Below are 27,106 nucleotides of genomic sequence, written 5' to 3'. Positions count from 1 at the left end.
CAGTTGACGCAATGCAGTAATCCTAGATTTGGTAAAAAAAAAGCTGCGTATATGCCTTCAAGAATATTATTATACCTAATGTCCATACGACCAGAAGTGCTTGGAATGGGTATGTGGGTTCTTTGGGTTTGTCGCGGATAGGGGTGGAGAGAATTTTTTACGTACTATGATTACAAACTTTTTCCATGCATGGAATTTTGAAGGAAGATTTGGATGAGAAATAAAGAATCCTTTGCTTGATCAGCTCTCTAAACTAACAGTCTGAAATAAATTCTAGCTAAGGAAGTGAATTATCAGCATGTATTTTTCTGGGTGTGCAGAGGAGGACTTCATCATTAGTTATTCTCGGATGCTCTGCTATGAAAAGATTACTTCCGATATTTATCATCCCGGTCGAGCAGAAGTTATTTAATACTCTAAAGAGAAACAATTTTTCTTGCCTCATTTCATGTTTAAAACTTCAGCAATAATATTGAAGCTTCCGAGATGCCTGCGGAGTTGAACCTGATCTCCATTTGACGGTATCTCAAATATAGAATTATTTCCTCACCATTTCTCGCCATTAAAATTTTATCTATATGTTTAAAAGTGTTAACTAAAGTGAGTCTGCTCTTCATATCCCCAAAATTTCAAGATGATGAAGTAAGTTTATACGTAGTGATTCTTCACGTAAAAAGATACAATACGAGCCGTTAAGAGGAATGATCCTTACTGAGTATTTTTTATTTTTTTTATTTTACCCCTTTGTTTTCAAACATGAAATTTGAAAATATTTAAGGCACATGATTATGCTGGCAAGGCCCTAAATATAATCGTCATCCTTATCACTGGTCAACAAACCTAAGATTGAGGTTTGACGCAGCCCTCCACTCAATTATTCTGTCAGCTACCTTTTCGCATCTATGTATTTCTCCCCTTTCACGTCCTTCTTTATTTATTCCGTATATTTTATTCGAGTTCTTCCTTTTCTGTTCTTATCCCTCGACGATCATCTTCATCAGGCCATTACGTGTCAAGATATGCACGATTAGGTCGTTTCGGATTTCTATCGAAGTTTCCACGAGGCTTCTGTTCTCTCCTACCTATCTTAGGACTTCATAAAGTCTCCGTCGATCCAATTGATCCTCGTTCTTCTATTTTAGCTCCTTATTTCGAGATCCTTCACTGTGGTATTCTCCGCAGCTGTCATTGTCCATGTCTCACTTGTGTAGAGAATCGTACATAGTTGTAATAAAATGTTTCCTTACCTTAATACATGAAGAACCTGCTGCAAGTAGGTGTTTCTTTTGGAGGCGTGCTCTCTCCGCCAGGGATATACTACTAATCAAGGGCGCACCTAGGAATTAAGGCTAGGGGGGGTTAGGGGCAACTAATACTGGGGAGTCTGGGGGATACGTATTACCCGCCAGGATAAGTGGTAGGTGCGATGCCCCTCCGCCAGAAAATAAAGATAAATGGTGAGTTTTACGGCCTTTTGAGGGATATTTTATTAATCCTTACACTGTTCTATAAGTAATATTAATCCAATTAAGTAAATTGAAATAAACATCATAATTTCTCTGAGCTCTGGGAGGGGGGTTATCCCCAAAACCCCCCTCGCTGCGCCACTGCTACTAATAATAGCTCTCCTCGCTACGCTTGGAAAATTTAAAGACGATAGCGTAAGTTTTGAACAAACGTTGGGAATAATTGCAAAATGCGATCGACCTTCCTTAGTATTCTTCCAATAATTTTTATGCCCCTGTAATTTCAAGAATTAAATTTAATATTTGATTCTCAGGTTAATGCTTATAAAGTTGTTTTTTATGTACCCTGAAAAATTGAAAGTGGTTGCACAAAGTGTTGAACAAATAACACGTCGGGAAGAAGGCAAAATACTATTATACGACTGGTGTAGTTGGAGAAATAGGGCCTCTCAGATTTGGCGAATTTCGGAGACCGCCGACCGGAACTGTAGCGTCACTTCCTGGCCTTGTGACTGTCTTATATTCGAGGTGCAACGACCTTCTTTTATTCGGAAGTGTGAGTGAGATACGGAATAAGGAGGGATATAGGGTGTGCAAAATATATATTTTTTCTGTCGCTCGCTGATTCGCCTGCTTTTCGGTCCCAACCGACACTAATTCTTCCTCTCCTCTCTCCATCCGGGAGCGCAAAAATTACTTTGCTAAATTGCCAATTATTACGCGCTTTCATGCATAACGCGCAGGTCAACTTTTGTCTGTCATCCGCGTGAATCCAAATTTTCAAGTAAAATGCGCACTCATTTGCTATTACGCCCAGGGCAGCCGCAAAACCTTGGCTGCTGAAATTCTTATTCTCGGCACCATTTAAATTCGCAAGCAATATCATTATCTCATTGGTTTAATATTTGAATACTTAAAGATATTTTTTAATGAATTACGTGCCTATTAATTCTAATGCAAACCCCTCCTCGGTCACCTTATGCATTAGTCGCATCATATAGTTTCAAACATCGGGGAAAAAAATGTGAAAGACACGGAAATCGCCAAAAAGTCGACTATACCTGTAACCAAAACTATAAAACGTGATAAATCATGATTGAGCATTATTATTTTGAGCCGATGTAAATTTTAATGTGTTGACCCCTTATTCTTTACTCCTTAGGCTTCCTTGTTGCTGTTTGTAGTTTCTGGACAATAGAATGGGTTGCGCCGTAAATACTTGATAGTAATTCCCTCCATTAAAATAATTTCTCATAAGCATATATGTATGATGTTATTTTCTATTTACGATGAATATATTCTAAAAAAAGTTCGTAATTTTAGGAAATAGTTAAAATATGGACTAAGGCCGTTCATGTCTATTTTTCGTTTATGTAGATTATGCCTATACGTCATGTAGTTCAATTTGGCTACTTAGCAGTCGAAAATCTTATAAATATATAACCCCGGGGCCAAATCACCATGCTTATCATTTTTCAATGGCCTCTACCTCTATATTTCTCTGTGAAAAACTCGTTATATTTCAAGTGCTGGTAAGTGTAAAATATAAAGTAGCTAGTCAAGAAGAAAGTTAAAATGCGATCGAGCGGTAATGATGCTTCTCTGATACGCTAATGCATTTCGAGGAAACTGTCACCTTTTGAAGGTACAATAAAATATTTATTTACGATGAAACTATCTAAAAAAAAGTTCGAGGATCATGTTTTCACAATCATTAGCAAGGTCGCACTTTAGTCAAAATCAATAGCTGATTTTGAGTATCTGGATATTCAAGAATTATAGTATACTACTTTTTTATCGACAGGGAAAAGTCGAAAGTTGGGATTTTAGCTAGCTTTTTTCAATTTTCACCCACTGTGAGGCGTTGGTACATTTCGCATGTGATAGTTCCAACCTTAATGAATTCTTGTTTGTCAGATTCGCTGACGATCGGAAGGGTCTTGTGGATTGGTCAATCGTCTAAAGGCTTTAGTAAACACCGGGAAGGGTGGGAGTACTGGAAGAAGAGCAAAGGAGTCAGTATCCTCACTCCGTTTTCGTAACGAGGGCGAGATGAAGCCTTTAAGCGATTTTTTTCACGACACGATTTCCGCAAAGCGTTGCGGTGGGTGCATGCAATATGGCTTCTGGCCGCAGCCTGTAATGCTTCAAAGCGTTGTTTAGCAGTCTAAGTTGATTGTTGTAGCAGTTGACTACGGCGCTGGGCTCGTAATAGTTGAAGAAGTTCGAATTTGAACGCAGTAGGAATCGATTACTATGGATATTTTGCAAGCGACCTAATTGATTCAGCTTCGCAGCCAAAGAGTATAATTATCAAATTAAAAATATTTTGTAATTGCATTCTTTCTACAACGAATTGAAATCGGTGGAAATCCCGATAATACTTCCGAAAATATAGTTACAGTTTGCTCTTTTCTAATGTATTACTGATGAGGGAGCCACTGTAAGTCTATCAAGGGAAGTCACCCAATTATCACCATCAGACTTCGTTCAAACTTCGCAGTGTGGTATAAAATTCATTTTTAATATTTAAAAATAACATTGTAAGTATCAAAAATTTAATTTATTTTTGCATTAAATATTTTTTCGTATTAGAAATTATTAAAAAATCATCATAAAATATCCTGTAATTTCCTAAATTACGAAGTTATGACATATATTATAGTTATTTAATATTGCCAAGTTTCATTTAATATGAAGTACTTTCTCCGAATAATGTTTGAAATTATTAGTGACATTTTTAGGTGAGAAGTTTTTTTGCTGAAGCGTCCAGCAAGCCTTGGTTTTCTAGCGATATTATTGATAGGAAAACTGATCAAATTCCTAGATGTATGCAACCCGCGATACAGAAATTCCGAAATGTAGTTGCAGTAAAGCCATATTCCCATTTACGGAGACTATTGTAATCCGTTGCAAGGTTTGAGGAAGAGCTCGGTATGTTTGTGTCTCTTTAAAATTTCTTCACGCTGCGAAGTTTTTAAACTCAATATGTAGGTGATCCGTTGATCACCTTCCCTTGTAAATTCAATTAAATTTTCCCTCTAAGAAGAAGAGAAGGAAATTTTTTCGAAATTTTCTCTCTAGCGCTACCGTCATTTCTTTTGTTCTTTCATCTCTGCTATCTCAAAGAATATCGGCATCCTTGTGAAATTTGTGACAATATTAGCCAAATATCGACAATAGTACTGTTATCCAAGCTTTATTTTCCGTCCATTTTGGTCACTAACATCATCGCTGGTTTTTTTTTGCCTCGCGTGCATTTCGGTCTTTTTGTATTCGCTGCGTTTTAAGTTGTTTGGCCTCTCTTCGTCCAAGTGAAGTATCCCTTTAGAGCCTCGTTTCAATCAACCGAAAGTTATCTCTCTAGCCCTCCTGTCCCCGGTTAGGGTTTGAGCTGAATCAACAAGTCCTGTCTACCCTCTGTGGTGTACTTCGCGGGTGTAGGATTCTCCCGCGGATTCGCATTTTTTCCGTCCTCACCCCTTTAAACCTATAATCGCATTTAAAGGCATAGTCCGAAAGTAGTGTAGTATTAAGTTCAAGTGATGCTGTTAAAGAAGTGTGCTAAAATGTAGGACTTCAAAGAAATCGTGTCTCCGAAAAAAAGGTTTTTTATTATAGTTAAGAGGCAGTGGCGTAGCCAGAAATTTCTATCGGGGGGTCCAAAACCAGGGGGAAAATTTTTGAAAAACAGGGTACTGATTAATGGGTTTTTAATTAATTTTAGCATTTTTCATAATCGAAAAAACAATTTTTTAAAGAAATATTTTGTAATTTAATGATTTTTCAATATTTTGTTTTCTTTTGTGAAAGAAAATAGTTGTGTTTTTATATTACGGGGCGGGGGGGGGGGGTCCGGACCCCCTGGACATCCCCCCTGGCTACGCCACTGTTAAGAGGAAGAGATTGTTAACGCTGACATCCTAAAAGCATTTCTAGATATTTCCTGACTGCGTCGAAACTAATTACGTGTAGCGCTATGATCCCGAATCTTCCTGGTTTCGAAGAAATATTTCGTACGTTTAAATTAATTACGCGTATCTCGCAAATGGGTTCTCATGATAAGCTTGCTCTGAGCAACTGCCGCACTGCGCATGCGCAACAAATAACCATAATAATGAGAATTTTGCGGGCATTAGTTAATAGTATAAACATCATGGCGTCGGCAGCATGGATTGATGGCTGGTACCAACTGCCTCGATGGTAATGTATGTAACGGGCATATCTGTTTACGTATATTATCGAATTTTATTGGCAGTCTTTCTTCCTGGACGATTTTCCGTTGAAAAGGAACGTGAATAGTTTAACCACTTTCCTTCAGGGACGTTTCTCACTCAAATAGGCAATAAACTCCGATCGCCTTACGCAACCTTATGTTTTACCTCCTCAGATACAGCTTGCTGAGCACGTGCTCAGCACCCGTGGCCTTCACCAATGGATATTAACTTTTCTTTGCGATTCACCGCTAAAGGGAGAATGTAGTCGACATCGTGTGATGATAATTTATTAATCGCACAATGACATGGCGTAATGATGTCTCTTTGGATGAAGAAAAAAACTCAACGGACGTCAATCACCTTTGTTTGTACGGAAGTAAACTTTTTGCTCAGTTCTGTGACGCGAATGCTAATTATATTCTTCTTATGTCGAATGTCCTTTTCTCCCTCTGCTCACCCATTATGGGTCGCTTCAAATTCCGCAGTCCATTTGAAAGGAGAAGGAATGAGTTTCGGAAATTATACTATAACTTAGGCTCTTTGAAGGAGATGAAAGTCCACAAGGTCGTACTCTTTTGACAAATTTTTCCCCAAGAGTTAATCAGCGAGTTGTGTCATTGAGCGTTTCTTTTGTACTTTCAGCATTTTTTTATATACTTTTTACGAAATTTTTTCGAGTTTAGTTACTAGCGTAAGTAAAAACTTCGCAAACCTGAGTGTTGTGCGCATTTGAGATATTGAGGCGTTATTCTGTACTTCTGAATTCGAGCTCCATTTCGGATGACGGTACATATTTTTCCAAATGCGGGTATTCTTTGGTAGGTGATTGCCTACAGCGAACGAGTAACGGCTCTTATACACGAGAACGGTTCATTTCCATTGTGACATTTTTATTACCTCGAGAAATGAGTGACTCATTCAACGGTCCAACAACTCTCCGAATATGATAATTTTAATTTTGAAACACAGAAATTTGCGGAACTTCGCGGAACAACGCGGAAATTTGCTCCCTATTGATTGAAGAATACATGTGATTTCCTTTATTTGTATTATAGTCTTGTCGTATTTTGCACATTGGCTTATTTCTTTGCCTCAATTCCTTACACAATCTTTTAGCCTTCCCAATGAAGAGTAAGGCCTTGGAGAATAGCAATTCAATCAACTGAAGCACAGCAAATGTAAAATAAAATTGATACCGTGCGGCCATCTTGAAACCCTGGTATATTAGCGGGATATAAAGGCTACTTAATATGCATTTAGTAAGCAGTCGCACCAATTAGAAGATTGGTGTAATATTGCGATGAAATGAAGCCTTGACGCACACAAGACTAATGGGTGGTAATTAGTGGTAATATATCAGACCCAACGTGCGGAAACGTTGTCATCAACTTTATTCATTTATTGCCGACTTGGTCTTTTCGTCGTTAGTATGCTGTAGCTCCTTTGTCTTCCTATTATCTTCATCACCATCATGTTTTCGAGTGTGGCAATATGCTCTCTTTTTGTTTTCATTATTTGCTCTGATAAAGGCGTAGCGTATTTAAGTACAGCGTGTTGCGTATGCGATTAAAATGATACCATGGAATCTTTTCGAGGAAAGACTTCAGGGTATATGTATTTACATACAACCCTGCAAGCCGCTTTATTGGGCGTGCTGCAGGAGGTGTTAGGACAACAGCCGTTTGGAGTGATTTTTAACTCCACATGTCGTTAAGTCTGTTGTAGTTCGGGCGAAAAAAAAGTTCTCTTACGTGTCCGTTGGGAAAAACATCTTTATTGAGACATAAATTCTTGTTTATTCTATCGAGCGAACGTTAGCCCCCGAGTATCTAAGCATATGTTGCAAAATTGTGTAGCATACGCTTGGAAACTTAGTACTAGGTGACGTCACCAACTTAAAAAAGTGGGCGGCAACCTTTGCGTATTTTTTTATAAATTAAACGTAAATAAAAGAGCGTGTTTCACAATCTTCAAGTAATCTCTCCTTATCACCTAGCCTCCGAGCCTCTGGCGGAATAGATCCATTTGGTTTCCTGTATCATTCGGCGAAAAATGTCACCTTCGGCCCTTTTGTGATTTGCTTGTTAAGCATGTTCCAACGGTCTCGCAGGGGTTAATTTATGGTCGGCCAAGGCTGTGCAAATTAATTTCGCGAAATGGAAATGCCACTAATTAGGCGTATCACCATCACTCCTCCATTTTTTTTCCTTTCGCCGCAAACCCTCGTTGTGATAATTATTCCCCAATCACGACTTCCTGACAATTTTCATGGCAAAACACGGGTTTTTATCTGTTTTATAATCCACGCAATAAACTCAGTGTTAGTGGTTCCGAAAATCAGTGCGGCGCGGGCTGAAAATGATATCAATTTGTCTGTTCTTCAAGGAAAAAAGTTCATTAGAATCTGGAAATTGGTTGTCCCGCGGTTAAATTGAGTTGCGCTCGTAATTAGCTGGGTATTCATTTTCAGTTGATAACGATGTCGATGAATTATTGTTGGCGCAAATTTCTGCCCATTAGATCTTATTTTAATGTGGTCATTTTAGAGCATTGTCAAATTTTACCTTTAAAAGAGGGCATAATCTCTAATTTTTTTATAACGTAAGGGGAGTGTGTTATGTACTGGCCATGCTTATTAAATTCTCTTGAAAACACTTTTAATCTACACAATTTATATGTTTACTTTGGTGTGGGTTGTTTAAAAAATGTTCGTATTGAATTTTTCGATTTCAACTTCAAATATGGTAAGGAGAGAAAAGTCGATATTTTATAAATTAGATCGATTTTTTCACATTTTGAGTTCTCACAGGGGCACTTAACGCAGTGACAACTATTATTATGAAATAGACTAGGGTATATTTTCAAGGGGTAAGGCAAAAAGTTGGAAGCATATCGATTCTACTCCCCGTAGCACATGTAAAGATGTCCGAAGAAAAAAAAACACGCTCTAATGCATACATTGCAGATATGGAGGTTGCATATTTTAAACTTATGAATGCATTTACTTTGGTTATGGATAACTCTACGGTTTTCATTTTCCGACATTTTTCGTATTGGCTAAAGACTTGAGTTTTGAGCGCTGACATTTTAACTGGCGTTATTGGTCTTCAATGCTTATATTTTTGTCGCGTTTTCTACTGCCAGTTGGGATGGAGGATTTTTTGAGCAATTTTATAATTTTGTAAGTTCTTAATTTAATCTCATATGCGTAGGGAAAAAATGTAAAAACTAAAAGATTATCGTGCACCCCGATTTCTTAAACGACACTCAGTGAAGTATATCGAGGCCATATTTCAATTTTTTAAGAAAATCTTGCCAGCCTCTAGTTTTATGCTCATCAGCAGTGTCGTGCTTTTTTTTTACACTTTCTCTGCGCCTGTGCGGTATACAACACCGATATGGTGTGGTGAATACATCCGATATTCACCAATAAGGTTTACACATATTTTTTGAAGCTGGGGAAATTAAAATTGCCATTTTAGAGCCAACTTAATGATAACCATGTTTTCGATTATCGAATTTGATCAAACTGTACTATTTAACATGCACTTGCGGGCGCATAAATTTATATTTAACGAATGCGATTCTTGACCACGAAATTAATGGAGTTTTGAAATTTATCTTGTGATTTGGTGAGCAGAATAGTTACTAGTTTAGAAAGAAAAATCAAGACACTCGATTTTGCGCCGCTACTGTATGTTGTATAATTTTTTTAAATGAAAAATACACAACCTTGGTCAATTTTTTCTCTCCGTACTTGAGATTGACGCCTCATCGTCGAAACGCGTCGTACCAATAAATAATTTCCAGTGAAAATTTACCAAGGTTGTGTATTTTTTCATTTCAACATGGAATTTCACAAAGATAAATCCGAATCGATTGATATCATAGTTTTTTTTTATTCGAAAGCTTGTGATTTATTGAATTTTTATAGGCCAACTGTTGTGATTTTTTTTAAGGAGCAGTGAGATAAAATACTAATCTAACGAATTTCAATGAGTTAGGTGAGATATATCGTGAGGGGTCGACAACAATTTCCCATTTCTGACAAAGGAGACTTCAGCTCGCGAAATTTAACGGAGCGAGTTAAACGATTAGGCGGGCGATGGTCATGGACGGGATACGCCAGAGACAGTGAACGCGGAAACTAGATTTTCCCCGCCGAGGTCAATCCAGTTGACGGCGGCTGCGCGTAGGAAGGTCACAGGTTGCCCAAGTGCACATATCGGGAAATCGCTCGACCAAGCACCCAGGACTACCATAAGGCGATGATGCATCTCCCTGACGTCTGTCGTCATGATTCATCGACAGCTTCGGTTTTATTTGACGAATGTGGTTCCTGACCACTAAATAAATAGAATTGGTTTTAGTTTGTCTTCAGGTTTGGTCTATTTATTAAGATTCAGTACATGAAAAAATATTAGAAGACACGCTTTTTCAAAAAACCGCATAATATGCACTGAGGAGTAAAATAATGAGCTTTTCATCATTTGGAGAAAGAGTGGAAGAACTACTTATGCCATGATCTGCTTCATTTAAAAGTGCAGTTAGGACGATGCAACCTAACCACAAAATGCTAATTTTTTTCAATCCAGTATAACTTTTATATTGAACGCATTAGTTTGCGATTGGGTGACAATGGAATCTGAATGTGATAATTTCATTCTGCGCTGGATCCAATAAAAATAGTAAAAAGAAAGTAAAAAATAATAGAAACACGCATTTTCCAAAAACAGTTTAATAGGTGAGTAAGGATTGGCCCCTACGCCTTATTTTCCGAATAGGTAATCAAAATCTTATATATTTACTTTTTAGTGCATTTTATACTGTTTTTGGAAAAAATTGTGTTTTTTAATCATTTTTTTTTTATTTTTTACCAATAAACGATTGTGTAGTAGAAAATATTTATTATAAAAACAAAATTTCGTTATGGACTGGGCATGAACTCGTTTCCTCGGGAAGTTTCAGTGAGAAAAGTTCTAGAAATATCTAATGGCTTTTATTGAGAAATTTCAAACCTATCTTTCCGTACGGAAGTTTAGTTTATCAATTAGAGCGCAATGGAATTAAAAATTTCAAATGTCTGATTTTTGAATATTGTATTGTCATCAGAAGCAAGCGTGCAAAATTTCAAGCCGATCAACAAGGCTCAATAGACAGCCACTGTCGAAAGGTGAAAGCTATCACTATATTCGCTTGGCGGCATATATGGGAAACCAAAGGTCCGAGGTTCCATTCCCGGTAACTGGAAATTTTTTCTCATGGCAGTTTATGTGAATTGTTCTAATTTCGGTTAGAGGGGTACCTAACCTCAAGTTCGTTTACTTGTAAAACATCGTTCACCCCTTCAGTGACGTCATGGCATAATTAGCAGTGCCGGAACGAACTTTCTTTAGAAGTGAAATATTACCTTGCGTGTTTTTTTTAATAACAAGTCACTATTTACATTTTATTGTTAAATTTTTGTTTCGGTTACGAATGTATAAATTAGAAGTCTTGAGACAGCAAAGTTGATAAAAGTGTTTTTTTTTACTATTATGTCTTTTGTTAACCAGTGCCGGAACAGCGTGTGATTAATTAGTTCGCGATTAGTTCTTAGTTTTTTCAGTGTGATATATATATATAGTGTCAATATATATTATCTATTTTTTACTATTATATGTATTTAATAGTCAAATAACACTTTTATCAATTTTGCTGTCTCAAAACTTCTAATTTATACATTCGTAAGCGAAGCAAAGAATTTAGTGATAAAATGTAAATATATATTTAATAATATTCACCTCTTCAGTGACGCATAACTTAACGAATATCTTTTAGCAATATAATAATAATAATAATATATATATTTTATTCCTCATTATGGTACATTAAATGAAGTACTATACCCGTACAGAAAGACTATACATATTTTGCCAAAGGTTTGAAAAGGGGGAATTTTGCCCAAATGAAATGCCTGATGACTTTGAAAACCTCAGCTCAAGTGTATTTCCTCTCTTTTCTGCAGGGCCTGGGCGATGCAGGCTCCCGACAGCAGCAGCAGTCGCAGCCGAGCCAGTCACAGCAGCAGCCCAAAGTTCGCAGGAGAGTCAACAGGTCAGCTGCTCGGTCGCCAGCGGCCGGTGCAGAATCCCCTGGAAGCTGTGACCCGCTGAGGGCACCCAGGATAGACTCGTACCGCTTCTCCATGGCAAACCTGGAAGGTGAGTGAAGAAGAAGGCTGGGGGAAGATGTATTTATCAATATTATTAAGAAGATAGGTACTAGTGAGTACTTTGCTCAATGGTGATGGAAATAATGTCATCAAAACAGTATTAAATGGCTATAAGCATACAGAAAGACTACATATACATATTTATGCCAGAGGTTTGAAAAGGGGGAATTTTGCCCTAATGTTTGTATAATGTAAATATTAATACATGTAAAACTATATCTGATAGAAATAAACCATAAATCTTTCCCCAATTTTTAATTATGAGGCTTTTCTATAAAGGGACATTTTTAAAATCCACTACCATAACATACTTAATGTTAAAAAAATCAGTATAATTATTCAGGCATCTGGTGTCTCACTGTGGAGGGTGATATTCGCAAGTGATTCCAGTTTCATGAAGTGAAACTATGTTTTCATCTCTTCCATTACATCTTTTAAATGGTTTGGCATCACTACATTTTTACTCTTAATTTTACCACCATTTTCCTGCTGTGAGTGGTGGAACATGACAGGATCTGCCACCAGCAGTTCCTTTAACAAGTAGTTTGAGTGGTAACAAGGTCTTTATACAGTGAAAGGCACCATGTATACATCAAGTTAAAGTGTTTTCAACGTGATATTGAACGAAAAGGAAGATTGTAAAATATGAATCTAGGAATTGGTGAGAATTTTTTTGATTCTGATCAATTGCTCAAAAGTAATGAGCATTCCTTATGGATGCTGTCTTATTTGATGAAGTAAGTTATTTATAAACATTACTTATATTAAATTTATATTTTTATTAATGCAATCTACCAATTAAGATATGCTTAAATGGAGGATTTTGCAGATTACGCAGCCATTTACTCTTTCATTGTATTCATGAATCCTATCATCTTCCTTCTTCCTCTGTTTTTAGTATTCCCTTCCAACTCAGTACTTTCTCCATCCAAACTCTCTGTCTAGTCAGTATCTCTTTTATTGATTCCTCTCCTCACCTACCATACTACCTCGTTGTTCCTCATCCTCTTTTCTCTATTCACTTCACTTACTTCATTTTCCTCCGCATCCACATCTCAAAGTTTTCTTTCAACGAGCCTTTTCTCATCCTCCTTCCCCTTGGTGTCCAAGTTTCTGTTCCATGAGGTGACATCCCTCCAGGTCAGACTCTCCACTAGCTTTTTCTTGCATATTCTCTCATCAGCTCTTACTTTTTCATGAATGCCTCTTTTGCGAGTGCAATTATCTTCCTGATGTCCTCATTGCTATAGCCATTTTCTGCTAATGGTCAATGTTTAATTTGTTATTTTTGTAATATTTAATATTTATTTATTTAATATGCTCGATTCTTGCTTTTGCGAGCGCAATTAACTTCCTGATGTCCTCATTGCTATAGCCATTTTCCTCCAACGATCAATGTTTCATATGAAATATTTTATATAAGGGAGGAATTTTATTTGACACTAATTTGATTTCCTTTGCTGACTCTCATTGCAGACTCCCAGGATGTTGACCTCGACGCAATCCTTGGTGAGCTGTGTGCCCTTGAGTCGCAGTATGATCAGGCCATCGCGAGACAGGACGAGGATTTGCCCATCATTCCGACCAACAGGGGACCGCAGAATCACACAAGTAATTCCTGTGACCTTAGCTTACAGCCGCAGTCACAATACCAAGGGAACACAAATGGTATCCTCACAAGGCCACCAATTGTGCATAGGAAAAAGAGTGAGCCTTGTTTATTTTTGTTTCTTTTATTTACCATTTATTATTTTTCAGTTATAATAATTTCAGGTGGCAGTTGCACTAAATTTGCATTGAGATTCATTTTTTATGTTTCTATACTTTATGTTTATGCTCGATTTAATGCTTTGGTTAAAGATTCATACGTTTAAACTTAAGTCCCATTAACAATAACTTAACTTGATTTATTTATTAACCAGACACATTATTTGATATTAGTGTAAACCATGCATTAAGCGTGAAATCTATTTCAGGGACCTTAAGACTTAAGTCTCTGAATAGACAGAACTATCGTCCTTTCTACTGGTTAATCTAAAGACAAATTTGAGTTTTTCACTACCAATAACTATTCTAAAGAGTTATACCATTTTTAGTTTTTGTGACCCAACAGATGCTGTTTTTGAGTTATCAACCTCATAGTAATGTCAAGTTAAATCAAGTTGTTTTAACAAGACTATGCTATCATCTTGAAATTGCCAGGGTTTATAGATTAGACCCTGGCATAGCCTTTCTCAAATTTGAAACATTTACCTCCGTATTTTCTCAGATAAATGTGAGATATAGGTATGATGTTGACAAAAGCCTACTCCATGTACTCTGAAAATTTCAAGATGGTAACATTTCCTTAGAAAGAACGATATATCACCAAACAAGAAACTGTCACCCTTTGAAGGTGTGGGATGCAATCTTTTAAAGTAGGTTTTATTTTATTGACCATTCTTGTTTTAAAAAATGTATGAATGAATAGCTGATGATATTGAGGTAACAAAGTAATAAAATTCCCTTTCATTTATATGTATTAACTTCATTATAACGAAAATGTTACAGAGATACATCACTTCAAACTTATACTTTTTACAATGAGAGGGATTATGATTTCAGCTGTGTAATTACAAATACATACGTGCCTTCATTTTCTCCTTTGTCTATCATATTTAAGGATATTATCACACCCATGGTTTTTCTCATTCGTTCAGGTTTGGAGTCCTTGGGACGCGCTCAGCAGGGTGCTCCTGGAGGCGTAGGCATGGGGCGCCAAAACTCCCAGCACCATCACACGCACTCTAGGTCAAGCTCAGACGGCACCAGGATGAGGTCTGAGAACTCCCAAGAGATGGAGGGCCTGTCACGCAGCGATGCAGGTAATAAATTGCCTTCAGACTTTTCTTGAGATTCAGATGCCTAAAAAGTCATGTTGGGTTACATTGATGAATTAATTTGCATGAATATATACTTCCAAAAGTACTGCAATGCAAAAATTGGCATGCCACAGCCCTCCATTTCTCTCTTTCCCAAGTTGGTTCTTTCAGTTCCCTGATGTTCTATTTCCTTCTAACCTTCTTTATCTACCGCAAATATCTCTGGGTCTTCCTCAGGAAACCTTTCCTTCGATTTTTCTCTCCTTAGTATACTTAACTTATTTACTATACCTCATGACATGACCCATAGACGGATATAGGGTTTGGCAGGGGGGTACATGCCCCAGACGCTTAGCAAAATAGACAAAAAATTTGATACTGTTATCATTATATTCATTTTGTTTTGTGTGACCTCAATCATTTAATTTCACATCAATAACTTTCATGTTAAAATAAAGAGAATATTGCGTACAGTAATTGTTGTACGTTCGCTTGTATAAAATAATTTCTGGCTTGATTTGTTGGAAGTTCAATTTATATTCATGATGAAAGAACAAATATGGTAATTTCCACACTTTTTAATACCAAAACCACACCTGACATTACCTATTCAATAAATAATTAGGGTAATTAAGAACCTAGTAAATTTTCATCATAAATACAAGTTCTGTTTGGAAAACTTCTTGTGTTAATACTTCTCAACAGGAGTCTACTGTTCAAGGTTCTAAGTAGTATCAGTACAGTGACGTAGCCAGAGGGGGTACAGAGGGTCTGGATTCCCCCAAAATATAAAAACACAATTATTTTCGTTCATAAAAGAAAACAAAATATTGAAAAATCATGAATTTACAAATTATTTCTTTAACAAATGGAGTTTTTTCGATTATTAAGAGTGTTGAAATTTTAAACCCATTTCTTAGTACCTACCCTGTTTTTACAAAATTTCCTGTCCTGGTTTTCGACTCCCTTTCGACTCCCCCCCCCCTCCCGAACGAAATTCTTGGCATTGCCACTATAACAGTACATCATTCGCTAATGTAAGCGTTATTTATTTACAGGAGTGGCCAGAACTGATAGCCCAGACAATGACTCTGCCTTCTCCGATAACCTTTCAATGCTCTCGAGCGAAAGCTCTGCTTCGAGTGGTGGAAGTGGAGGGGGTGGCAGGGTGGTGGACGTCATCTCTTCCTCGTCATCCTCGTCTTCGGGCCACAAGCCTCGCACCAGTGGAGGGATTATGCCTCAACCTGTAAGTTGTTCTTATTTTATGCATGGAACCCTCTGCTACCCTTAAAGATAATGCATCCATCCAGTATTGATGCATCTGCACTTTTAATTTTGAGATATGAAATGTGTACTGAAATAAAATCATAATTAGGGAAGGGTCAGTTTGGGTCTTTGGTTCTTGGTTCCACTGGTTCTTGAGCTAAGAACCCAAATTGGAACCAATGCCAAAAATAGTTGGTTTCCAAAAATATTTGCACATAAGGCCATTTGAAAACTTAAATTAATCGTAATTTGTATTATTTACTGAAAAATAAAGTGATTTTAAAGAAAAAATGACTATTTAAATAACTACGTAAGTTTAACTAGGCAGCTTTTTTCTATTGGTACCTTAATAAAATTCAGTAACTTCTTTTAAAAACTAACCAATGGTAATGACTGGACAGTATACTTGATTATGAACCAAACCTGAGAAAAAATCACCAAAATGAATGGGAATCAGAATTGAAAAAATAAAGTGGATTTGACCAATCCTCAATCATTTTGATGTCCATTTTGAAGGCATGGCTGTTAAAATTTCACTTTTTCCCATCAATGGTTTTGGCGACACTAGCAATTATTTTTGGGCTAGCTTTAGCTTAGACTTTGTCTGCTCACAACAACGTAACTTAGCGTAACTTTAATTATTATACACTGGATAAATTAATAGCATATTTCTTCTGTCACAGCATTAGTCATAGTCTCAATTTTAGAAGAGTTGAGCATGATTTTTTACATCTTGTTAAAGATATCTTATTGCAATTGGTTGATTTTAAATGAAATTAGATCTTTGAAATATAATTACTATACTAGGTCAAGGCCATTTTATGTTGTTGTGAACGTACAGACAATGGCGCAGCGAGGGTCTCAGGGGATAAACCCCCCCCAGAGCTCAGAGAAATTTTTAAGTTTAATCCATTTCACTTAATTGAATTAATATTACTTATAGAGTAGTGTAAGGATCAATAAAATATCCCTCAGAAAGCCATAAAACTCACAATTTTGAGCCGTTTATCTGAAAAATTTTCCAGGGAAGGGCCCTCGCACCTCCCGCTTACCCTGGTGGTATTCCTCACCCTCAGACCCCCCAGTGTTTGTTGCGCTTAAAACACTCCCTATCCAAAATTCCTAGCTGCGCCCCTGCATACAGATGCTCCTTGTGAGTTAAATACACCAAAGGAATTTTAGCGTACTTTAGAACTGCGTACAAGGTCACTTGTTCCTTCAGTGCTCCTTGTGAGGTTTCAACACCATCTTTGTGACTTTTCGATGCCAATTAAATTTGTGCAAATAATCCTCAGAGGAAAAATCATTCGCCTTGACCGGGATTCGAACCCGGATCCCTCGATTTCAGGCCGAGTGCTTTTGCCAGTTAAGCTACCGAGGCATCATTCTACCCTGTGGAAATTTTTGCCAATTAAATTTGTTGTGAACTAGGCTTAATATTTGAACAAGAATTCTATTTTATAATCTTCATGTTCTGACTTTGCAGGATGGCCTGATCGATAGACGAAGCCACGGATTGGTGGGCGATGACGTGGACGAGGCAAGTCGTGCGAAAGCGGAGAAGATCCGATTGGCGCTTGATAAAATGCGAGAGGCGAGCGTGCGCAAGCTGTTCATCAAGGCGTTCTCATCGGATGGTTCGGCCAAGTCGCTGCTGGTGGATGAGAGGATGGGAGCGGGACAGGTTGCGAGGCTGTTGGCAGACAAGAACCACGTCCGAATGGAACCAAAATGGGCTCTGGTGGAATACCTGCCACATCTTCACATGGGTGAGTTCACAACGCATCAGCTGCTTGTGAGAGCAAATGGAATTTCATCTATATCTCCGTACTATTCCACAGGCTTCCTCAATAAGTGTACGTTAGGACACCAGGTGTTTGCAAAACAAGGTGCTGGTTGGAGTAATTTGATTATCAAGTTCTATTTTGATTTTATTAAAGACGGGGGAATAATTTTTCACTTTTCCACTCAGCGATAATCTTTCATTTTTTATAGTTTCTGTTGTACCTGGAATTATAGTGATGTTTTAAGATGCTCTGTGTGTCACAATGAAAGATGCATGTTCTTAAATGCAATCTAAAGCCTGAATCACTCAATCATTTTCTTTCGTGGCGAAAGGTGATCACTCGAGCGATCGCTTTTTGCGACGAAAAAAAGTGATTGCTTGAGTGATCATTTTTCTGAAACACACGGTCCCTCCTGCCGTCAACTTTTGCATCACTTCCGATATCACTGCTCGTTGTCATAGGACCTGCATCACGAAATATGTAGTGTGTTTATGTTTGCCTATGTCGTTCCCATGATTGTCTAATGTTGCAGTGCAATCATACGGGCATGCATTATGATTGGCTGATAATGGGTTTTAGTGATGGTTTCAGCCACGGAAAAAGTGACCAGAAAAGTGATGGGAATCCTCATCAGTAGAGTGATTGCGAAAAACAACTGCCGGCGACAATCATTTGTGAGTGATCACTCTAGTGATCGCTATAGTGATGACTCGGAAATGGCAGATAAAATGATTGTGTGATTCAGGCTTAAGACTTACGTGTGAAAACCTTTCCTGTGATCCCGTGAAACTATGGATTGATTCATAAACCATTGGCATTGTAATGGAGCTCCTGGCAATTATTATATTTTAAGTTAATTTTGTTTGCAATCATTTCATTTTAAAATGTTACCATATCTTGTAGTCTGGGTCTTCCTCAGGAAATCTTTCCTTCAATTTTTCTCTCCTTAGTATTCTTAACTTAATTACTATACCTCATGACATGACCCCCTAGTAATTTCTATAAGTAATCTTTGCTACATATCTGACATGATTAATTTGCTGTGTTTTGGTTCATACCCTTCTATATCTTTTGCTGTTTATAATCAGGGGTGCCGAGTTAAATATAATATTGGGGGGCCCAAACCGGATATTTCCTGGTAAATTTGATGAATAGTGAGTTTTAAGGTTTTTAAAGTATTTGAGAAGAGTCATATGTTTTACAGTAGAACCTTGAAAACTCGACTCTCGATATCACTCCGGGGAAAATCAGCAAGTCTGACATAATTTTTTCTCACCCCCATAACGAATTTTTGAAGGGGCTTAAAAAAATTATTTAATGATAGATTCGTGCTTATGTGCTCTAGGAATGTTGTCATAAGTTTTATGGAAATAAATTATAACTTACTGGTAACCCACCTAGCCATGACATTTTCTACCAATGAAGCCATCGTGCTAAGTCACCAGCATGTTAGCTATTTAAATTTAAAAATTGCAATTTATACTCACATGTTATTAAAAATTTGAAAATGGAGCATTTACTGAGCTTATTTTCTTCACCAATTCATGGGAATGCAAACTGTGTGTAAATTAAGTTTGCTGAGAGAGTGAGGGAATAGGTATATTTTAATTATAATGGTTAATATGACTATGGCATTCGGCTTTGTGTGCTAGTGTGTTTGTACTGCTTACAATCAATGTATTGAGATTTTGCTGGTGAGAAATATGCATTCCTCAAAGTTTAACGGATGGGAGTGTTACAATATCTTATTTTTACCATGGTAGACTTGTAAATCAACAATTATGGGAATTCTAACACTTTTCCTCGATTGTTATAAATTAAGGCTTAGATATGTTAGCAATTACTGATGATTTCCTACCTTTGATTTTATCTCAGAACGTGTCTATGAAGACCATGAACCATTGGTGGAGAATTTGATGATGTGGACCAATGACTCAAAAAATCAAATCCAATTCGTTGAACGTCCAGACAAGTACCTCAGGCTTTTCTCTCATCCCGAGGAGTTCCTCCTTCCACAGGCATCTTCTGACCATGGGCGAGAGTTTGACGATGATAGTAGAGCTGCTCTCATTGAGGTAAGATATCCAAAATTACTTGCAATGGCCCAGTTTAATGTTAACCTTGAAAATAAAATAGGCAAGAGTCCTTCTTATAGCTTGGGGAGCATTCAAGCGTAACTTAAACACCTATTGGCCACTTTTTTACCTCTCTCTCCTCCATGTAACCAAAAATAAGCATTAGCTGACCCTCTTCCCCTGCTTGCTACTGTAAGATTTTTTATTATTTTGTATTTGCTTTGTATAAAGATATTTAATGCTATTTTCGAAGTGTTTCTATAGCAATATCACGTGATTGAAAATTAAAAAAGAATACTTTTGAAGTACTTTAGTCATATGTATCAGTAAATTAAACTTTTTTGAATGGTCATCAGTAAAAAATTACTTTCAGCAATAATTAAAAAATCTTTCTCTTTCTTGCAAGAGTTAGGAAGATTTTCATTATCACGGAGGATATCATAATTCTTATTGTATTTCTGCCTCCTGAATTCAAAAATGTTACCAAATAGATCTTTTCACCCACAGATTTGGAGCAATTCATATACTTAGGCAATATCGATTACAAACGTGTGATATTGCTATGAGGTATCTTCATGACAAACAAATCACATTGAAATGAATATAAGTTTAAACCAACTACATTTGGAAATATTCTCACAGCAAATAGATGCAACCAGGAAATGTGGAACAAAGTATTTACTGATGTATTTATGCCCATGGTTTTCCTTCTTTTTCCTGTAATGGGGCATGCCTGTGTGCTCAATGTGAAGCATTTCCTGACTCACAGTTTACAGAATGTGTTGCAATTTTCATATGCATTGCCATGAATTACAAATACGTGCAGTTTGTGCGAAAAATGTAAGTGATACAATGTCTTGAGCACCATTTTTGTATTCAGGAGGTCAAAATATGCTAAGCATTTTTGAAAAAAAAGTTTTTGTGATCCTGTAAGGGATGGGACTAATACAATAAGTTTCAATACTGGTTGGGTTATTTAAACATTGTGTGGAAAATTAATAAGTTGTTACTACACTGATTATTATGGTGAAATTTTGCCAAGTTTGAGCGAGCAATGATTGAATCATTATTTCCTCAATCATTGAATGTCATGAATACTTCCTTATTAGTCAATCATTGGACTTGTCATCCATAGTTATTTAGATTGATGAGTTGTGAACATTTAATAATTTGTTCTGTTCTGTTTTGTAGGAATTCTTCTCTGGAAATGGAGGAGCGCCTTGCGTTCCAGACATGGAGGGCCCTCTCTGGCTGAAGGCAGAGAGTAAGAAGGGATGGAAGAGGTATCACTTTGTCCTCCGAGCGTCTGGACTCTACTACTGGCCTAAGGAGAAGTCTTCCTCATCTTCCCTCACCCATCGGCCCCCATCGCACCAGCTTGTTTGCCTCGCTACTTTTGATGTCAATGAGGTATGCTTCCAACACTTCAAGTTTTTGAAACCCCCTATAATTTTATTCAATTATTAACTAATTATTTTTTTCAAAAATTTTCCCATTTCCCCTGTACTAAAGCCTTATTTTTGCTTTCTTCAAAATTTTTCTAACCCTTAAACATTTGATTTTATTCGAATTTAGACGTCCTGGTTGCCCATCAATTCTTTTCCTATTTCTTTCCTGTGTTTAAAAAAATGATTCTTTGATAATTCTATGATGATAAGTTTTCTAAATGATGTAAATTTTACTATCTCTGTGGATTTTTCCAAGTTTTCAAGCTGTTAATTATTCACAAACCCCTGCCTTTGGTTCCCTTGTAAATTAAACTAAATATAAATCTTTAGATTTATCCAAAATTTACTCATTTCTTTAGATGATTTTTTGGGGAAATTCAGTGAACCTGTATACAGTGGAACCTCGTTAAAGCGAGTACGGGCTATAGCGAGACCCCCGCTATTACGAGAGATAGCCGATGCACCGTCAATTGATCCTATAAAAAGCATGTTAAAAATTTCGTTTTTACGAGGCCCTTTTGGTGTTGGCTCTCGCCATAGCGAGGGTTTCACCGCCGGAAAAACTGACACCAAGACTCCTTAATCTCTGTAATTGCTAGCGATCTGTTAGAAATGAAGTTAATGGAGTGATCAGTCTCAAATTTTTGTGGTAAACTGTCGTTCGATAAATAAGTAGTTAATTTTGGTGAAAATATTGTGGCATTAGCATTCGCGAATGCTTGATCTTCTTTTGTTCCTCGGGCGGCAAAAAGCAGTCATCAGCATACCCACACGTCCACGAGTTGCATGAATAGAAAGCATTTGATGGAACACACCATGGCCAAAAAAACACCAAACACGTCTAAGCGAGAAAATAAAAATAAAGGAGTAATATGAGGTATATTGGCTATTATTTGCACCACCTCCGGTAAAGCGAAAATTCGCTATAGCGAGTGTTTATTGGTGCACCGTGGGGTGTCGTTCTATTGAGGTTGCACTGTACCTAGGAACTGAGTCAGTCACTTTGAAAGGTATGGGGAGAAGTACTTGCAAAAATGTAGTAAAAATAAAATGTAAACTGCTAAAAAAATTTTGAGGATCAACTCTGTATCTCTTAAAAAATTCAGAGTATATTTAAATGTTAATAAATCCACAAAAAAGAAATAAAGAGCATACTAGGTTAAACATGTTAACGTATTGATATAGTGTTGAAAAAATATTTCTTTGTCCCTAACTGTCATTTTTTTGTTTTAAATATCAGGCTTACTGGGGGCTTGGGTGGAAAAAGAAGTACAAAGCCCCCACAGAATACTGTTTTGCGATCAAGCACCCTCGCTTGCAACAGCCCAAGTCTACCAAATACATCAAGTTCCTGTGTGCAGAAGATGGACCAACATTGGCTCGATGGATTACTGGCATTCGTATAGCTAAGGTAAGTTACCTCAAATGCTTCATTCCAAATTAATATGCCAACTGTAGTTTATACATATTGCTTAAAGATTACAGTGATTACCATCCCCAAAAATGTTTTTGGAATGACACAGATGTACTCATTTAGTGCAAGGTATCATTTCTTGGGGTCTCATTGCGAATGTTGTTTTCATTTAATATGACCATCGGCATTCAGTTTTGCATGTATAATTTATTTTTCCTGGTGAAATTGGATTATCATCTGAGAACTCAGCTGATCTTAAATTTATGCAAAAACAGTATATTGTCACTTTAAAGTATCTTTTGATTTTATATTGAAAATCGATGTTTTAGCCCTGCTCACTATGTGCTATTAAGTATTTTTATTTGCATCAGCTCCACTATGCAATTTATTTATATGTTTGTGGGAAGCCTTTACTTTGTTATATTAATTATGTGTTTTCGGTCTTTTATAATGATGTAATCCAAATGAAACCATAGTTGGTGTTAATATTTTGTTACTGTGCACATACATAAAGAATTTATTTCCCTCTTTTATGGTTCCTGAAAGTTAGGGAGGAAACTTAATGTTAAAGTAGGAAATAAATGAATGCCAATTTATTCATTCTTTTGTTATAACTTATTTTGATCCAACCTTTGTATCCCCCAGCATGGTCGGAGAATCCTGGATAATTACCGTCTACTGGTGGACGAACTAGCGCAAGAAGACTTGGATGCCCTGGCGCACGCAAGGAGTTGCTCCATCAGCTCCGTGGCCTTAGGCAGTGGCAACACAGGTACCCCATCGCCAGGGCGCACCCCTGAAGATGACTTTGCCCCCTCGGAAGACATCAGTGGACAGGTGACGCTGAGGAGGCGAAACCACACTATTGAGCAAAGCCGTGCTTCCAGCTCAGGTTCCAGCGGATGTGGCAGCGATGCAGGCAGTGCAGGAAGTAGTGGCACTGGTGGAGGGAGCTGCACCCCTGCCTTTGAGAGTGACTTCCCTGGCATGGGAACAATCAAGAGGAAACCCTCGCTGCAACCAAAGCTGCCCCTCACCTCCATGACCCGACAGCTCAAGGAGGTTGGTGAGGATGCGTCCGTCGTTGGAAGCACGAATTCCCACGACCGCTCGTCCTCGGAAGATGGAACGTGCACCCTGACGCGGACCCCTTCCACACTCTCCCGTCTCTCCTCGAGATATTCGAACCGTTCCTCCTCGTCGACGCTCGAGTCCCGTCCCTCTGCATTGAGGCCGAGGCAACAGCCCCTGCAGAGGCCGGTGGAGAGGAGCCCCACACCCGAGGAAGACCCAGAGAACCTTCCATTGCCACCTCCACCCGAGATATTCCAGAGCACGCTCAGTTTGGTCGACTCCATTCTGCCCCCACCACCTCCAGAGCTGCTGACGGGCAACGCCACCATTGAGGATGATACTCCGCTGCCTCCTCCCCCGGCAGACCTGCCTCCACTTCCAGCCACGCCTCCTCCCCTTGCCTCTTGCATGATGGGCACGAACACAGTGCGAAGGGCTCCGAGAAGGATCTCTTTTGGGGACGAGGCTAGTCGCAATGCATCCCTATCTCCGACCCACAATCCACTCCCTCCCTCCCCTTCCTCCCCTCATTCTCCACCAGTCGTCCCTCCCCATGCCCCCGGGAGGCCCGTGATGGTGATGCCGATGGTGCCAGTGCCGTCTCCGCCCAAGCGCAGCGACGGGACACGCCTCTCCACCCCGCCGGCACCCTCTACCAGCCACTATGCACCATCTTCCCTCGCGTCGTGCGACCCGCCCGCGCACGAGTTCCTCAGCGACCTGCAGCGCGTGATGCGCCGCAAGTGGCAGGTTGCGCAGAAGTGCAAGTGGGACCACACGACCACACCACACGAGGTGCTCGGGTTCCGGGATCCGCCGCCCCCCGTTGCGGACTACCGCGAGACGAACGTGAGCAACTGGGTGAGGGAGCACTATGGAATCCCTGGGGAATCGGCCGTTTGGATGCCGGCTGATGGCAGTGGTGGATCCGCTACGGACCCTCACCACCCGCGTTCGAGGACGAGCGTGCAGGGCGGCTCGATGCGCAAGAGGCCACCCCCACCCCCTCCCAAGAGGAGCGAGAGCACGCACCTGTCGACGGCACCCAGTCGAGGATCCCAATGAAGTTGTTGTTTCAGCCTGTTTTAGGCTGAAACAACTTTTTAAAAAGCTTTCTTTTTTTAATCAAAGGACTTCTGCACAGCTTCAAATTGTGGGTCATTGATTTGTTTTTATCCTAGCAAGTTATAAAGAGGGAGAGAGACATTATTAACAAAATGTACATGTGTACGCATGTATTTCAACATGTAGATATATATAGCAGATATATATACATACATAAATATATATGCAGTTCATTAATGGTGGACCTTCATGAAGGAATGGCTTATGGGTTTACTTTACTCATCAGCCAAGTTCAATATGGTGCTACGTTGTGCAATAATGATGGATCTTAATTTCATTGGAAGAGGAGAACCAGAATTGTGATGTTGGAAAGACGAATCGTTATTGCGGGCCAATTTAGAATGGGAGACTTTGGTAAGTGTTTGTACCAAAAATTAAATCATTTTGAAAGTGCCAGGGTCTTTTCAGAGAGTGCAATTGATTGCCTTTGCGTAGAAGAAATTGTGATCGTTGTGTTGAGGCGTTCTATTTTGGAGAAATGATAAGTTTTAAGTGACTGCCATGTGTTGGGATAGTGTGGCGTGACTTAGACAAGGGAGAAGATGAAGTAATTGATGGATTTGTTATTCAGGGGTGAAGAAAAACTGTCTCGGACAGGAGCGATAAAATAATCGTTCGATGCACCTGTTACATTAGCAATCAGAAGGAACTCAAAAGTGTGAGCATAATTTTAACTTTATAAATTGTGTACTTTCTCAGAATTCCAAAGCTAAATTCTTTTCATAGTTATTTTCTACTTTTGTACATTATACTTTTAATTATGTAAAATTACTAACTTTTAACATCACAGTAATGATAGTGTTATATTCTGGTGTGTTGAGCTTTTCGTGTATTTTTTTATCAGTCATTGGTGTGAATATTTAGTCCCAATATGAAATGGAGATAATTAGGTATGATGTGTCATACACCGTAAATAAATGGTTTTATTTTCAGTCTGCTGGGTCGCTGTACACTGATTTCTTATGGGTTTGAATTCTCATTGCATTGTGCAGAGAAAAGTCCAAGTATATGTGCCACATATTAGAAATCAAACAATTCTTGTTAAACTGGTAAACTTGCATGAGTTGTGAGCTTTATTGAAATGTTAAACAAGGCCAGTTTTTTTTTACTGAAATGGAAATGGTTTGCCATTACCTTTATATATTCAACAAGTGTAATTATGTATAAATTTTATTCAAAGTTTAATTTTTATGGGAACAACAGCATTATCAGTAACTATTGCACCTAGCCAGTGAATATTATGCTATACCAATTCTGATCGCATTTACCAGAATTTTTAAGTGTTTCTAAAGAAGAAAATTAGTTATTCCAAATAACGAATAACAACAAATGTCTTTGCTTATGCTATCAAATGATATGAAACTAAATAAACGTCCCCCGTGGTAAAAATGGCCCTGTAACTCATATATTAAGTATTCACAGCAGAAGTCAAATATGATTCAATGCATATCATTGGCATTAGTTTAATAATAGGTGTATCATTGGCTTTCTTCAAAATATTTTGTGTTCTAAAAAATGAAGCCTTACATCGCTGCATGAAGTATAGAAATGTTTTTCATTTGAAGTGGGCTCAAAATGTGTATTATGTTGATATAATTAGCATACCTACAGTTTTAATAAGATCTTCTTGAAATATGCATGTCAAAAATAAATCAATTCCAAAGCATAGGTGTTATAAAGTAATGAGTGAGTACTTATCTGATTGCTTAATTTAATTCCAAGCATATTATACCAGTTTCACAAACCATGCAGAGTTATGTCAGAATGGCTCTCGATGATGTAACTAAAAACAAAATGTATAAATGTTCTTGTAATCTAGAGAAATGTTTTATTTATTAATGAAAATAAATCATACATGGAGTGACATTGATGCTCTCAAGCTTGTTTTATTTGTATAACTGGCGAAAGACTTGTTGTGTCCCCCTATAAATTCTCCAGAACTCTTTCGCTCAATGTGACTGCTTTATTGTTCGCATTTTTCATCTAAGTTGAACTGAGTGTTGCCAAGTCATAAAAGTGGAAGTTTATCACCCGAGTACGCAAGCATGCATGCATGTGCACAAGGCGAGGAGATATCTGACTGCCTGAGTTCCAGCTAGCATTCATTCCAGTCCTTACTGTGAGGGAAAAACCAAATTTCCAAACACATTCATTAT

General features: G+C 38.0%; 1 protein-coding gene across 2 annotated transcripts in view; it reads left to right on the top strand.

Moving 5' to 3' along the window:
* The window catches only part of LOC124164524 (amyloid beta A4 precursor protein-binding family B member 1-interacting protein), a 227,572-nt gene extending 200,757 nt beyond the window's left edge, over positions 1-26,815 (top strand). The window contains exons 2-10 of one of the 2 annotated variants that reach the window (XM_046541875.1): positions 11,691-11,886; positions 13,374-13,508; positions 14,597-14,761; positions 15,817-16,007; positions 17,514-17,796; positions 19,690-19,889; positions 21,081-21,299; positions 22,578-22,748; positions 23,397-26,815. In XM_046541875.1, the coding sequence (XP_046397831.1) occupies positions 11,871-11,886; positions 13,374-13,508; positions 14,597-14,761; positions 15,817-16,007; positions 17,514-17,796; positions 19,690-19,889; positions 21,081-21,299; positions 22,578-22,748; positions 23,397-24,890 (2,874 nt within the window). In that variant the 5' untranslated portion in view covers positions 11,691-11,870 and the 3' untranslated portion in view covers positions 24,891-26,815. Of the gene's footprint in view, positions 1-11,690; positions 11,887-13,373; positions 13,605-14,596; positions 14,762-15,816; positions 16,008-17,513; positions 17,797-19,689; positions 19,890-21,080; positions 21,300-22,577; positions 22,749-23,396 lie in introns of both variants that reach the window. The other variant, XM_046541874.1, reaches the window with a different exon arrangement.
* Positions 26,816-27,106: the final 291 nt, after the last annotated feature.

This window comes from Ischnura elegans, chromosome 8 (assembly GCF_921293095.1).
Source record: "Ischnura elegans chromosome 8, ioIscEleg1.1, whole genome shotgun sequence".
Lineage (NCBI taxonomy): Eukaryota > Metazoa > Arthropoda > Insecta > Odonata > Coenagrionidae > Ischnura > Ischnura elegans.
The sequence above is the reverse complement of the archived record's forward strand: the minus strand, read 5'-3'. Positions and strand labels throughout refer to the sequence as shown.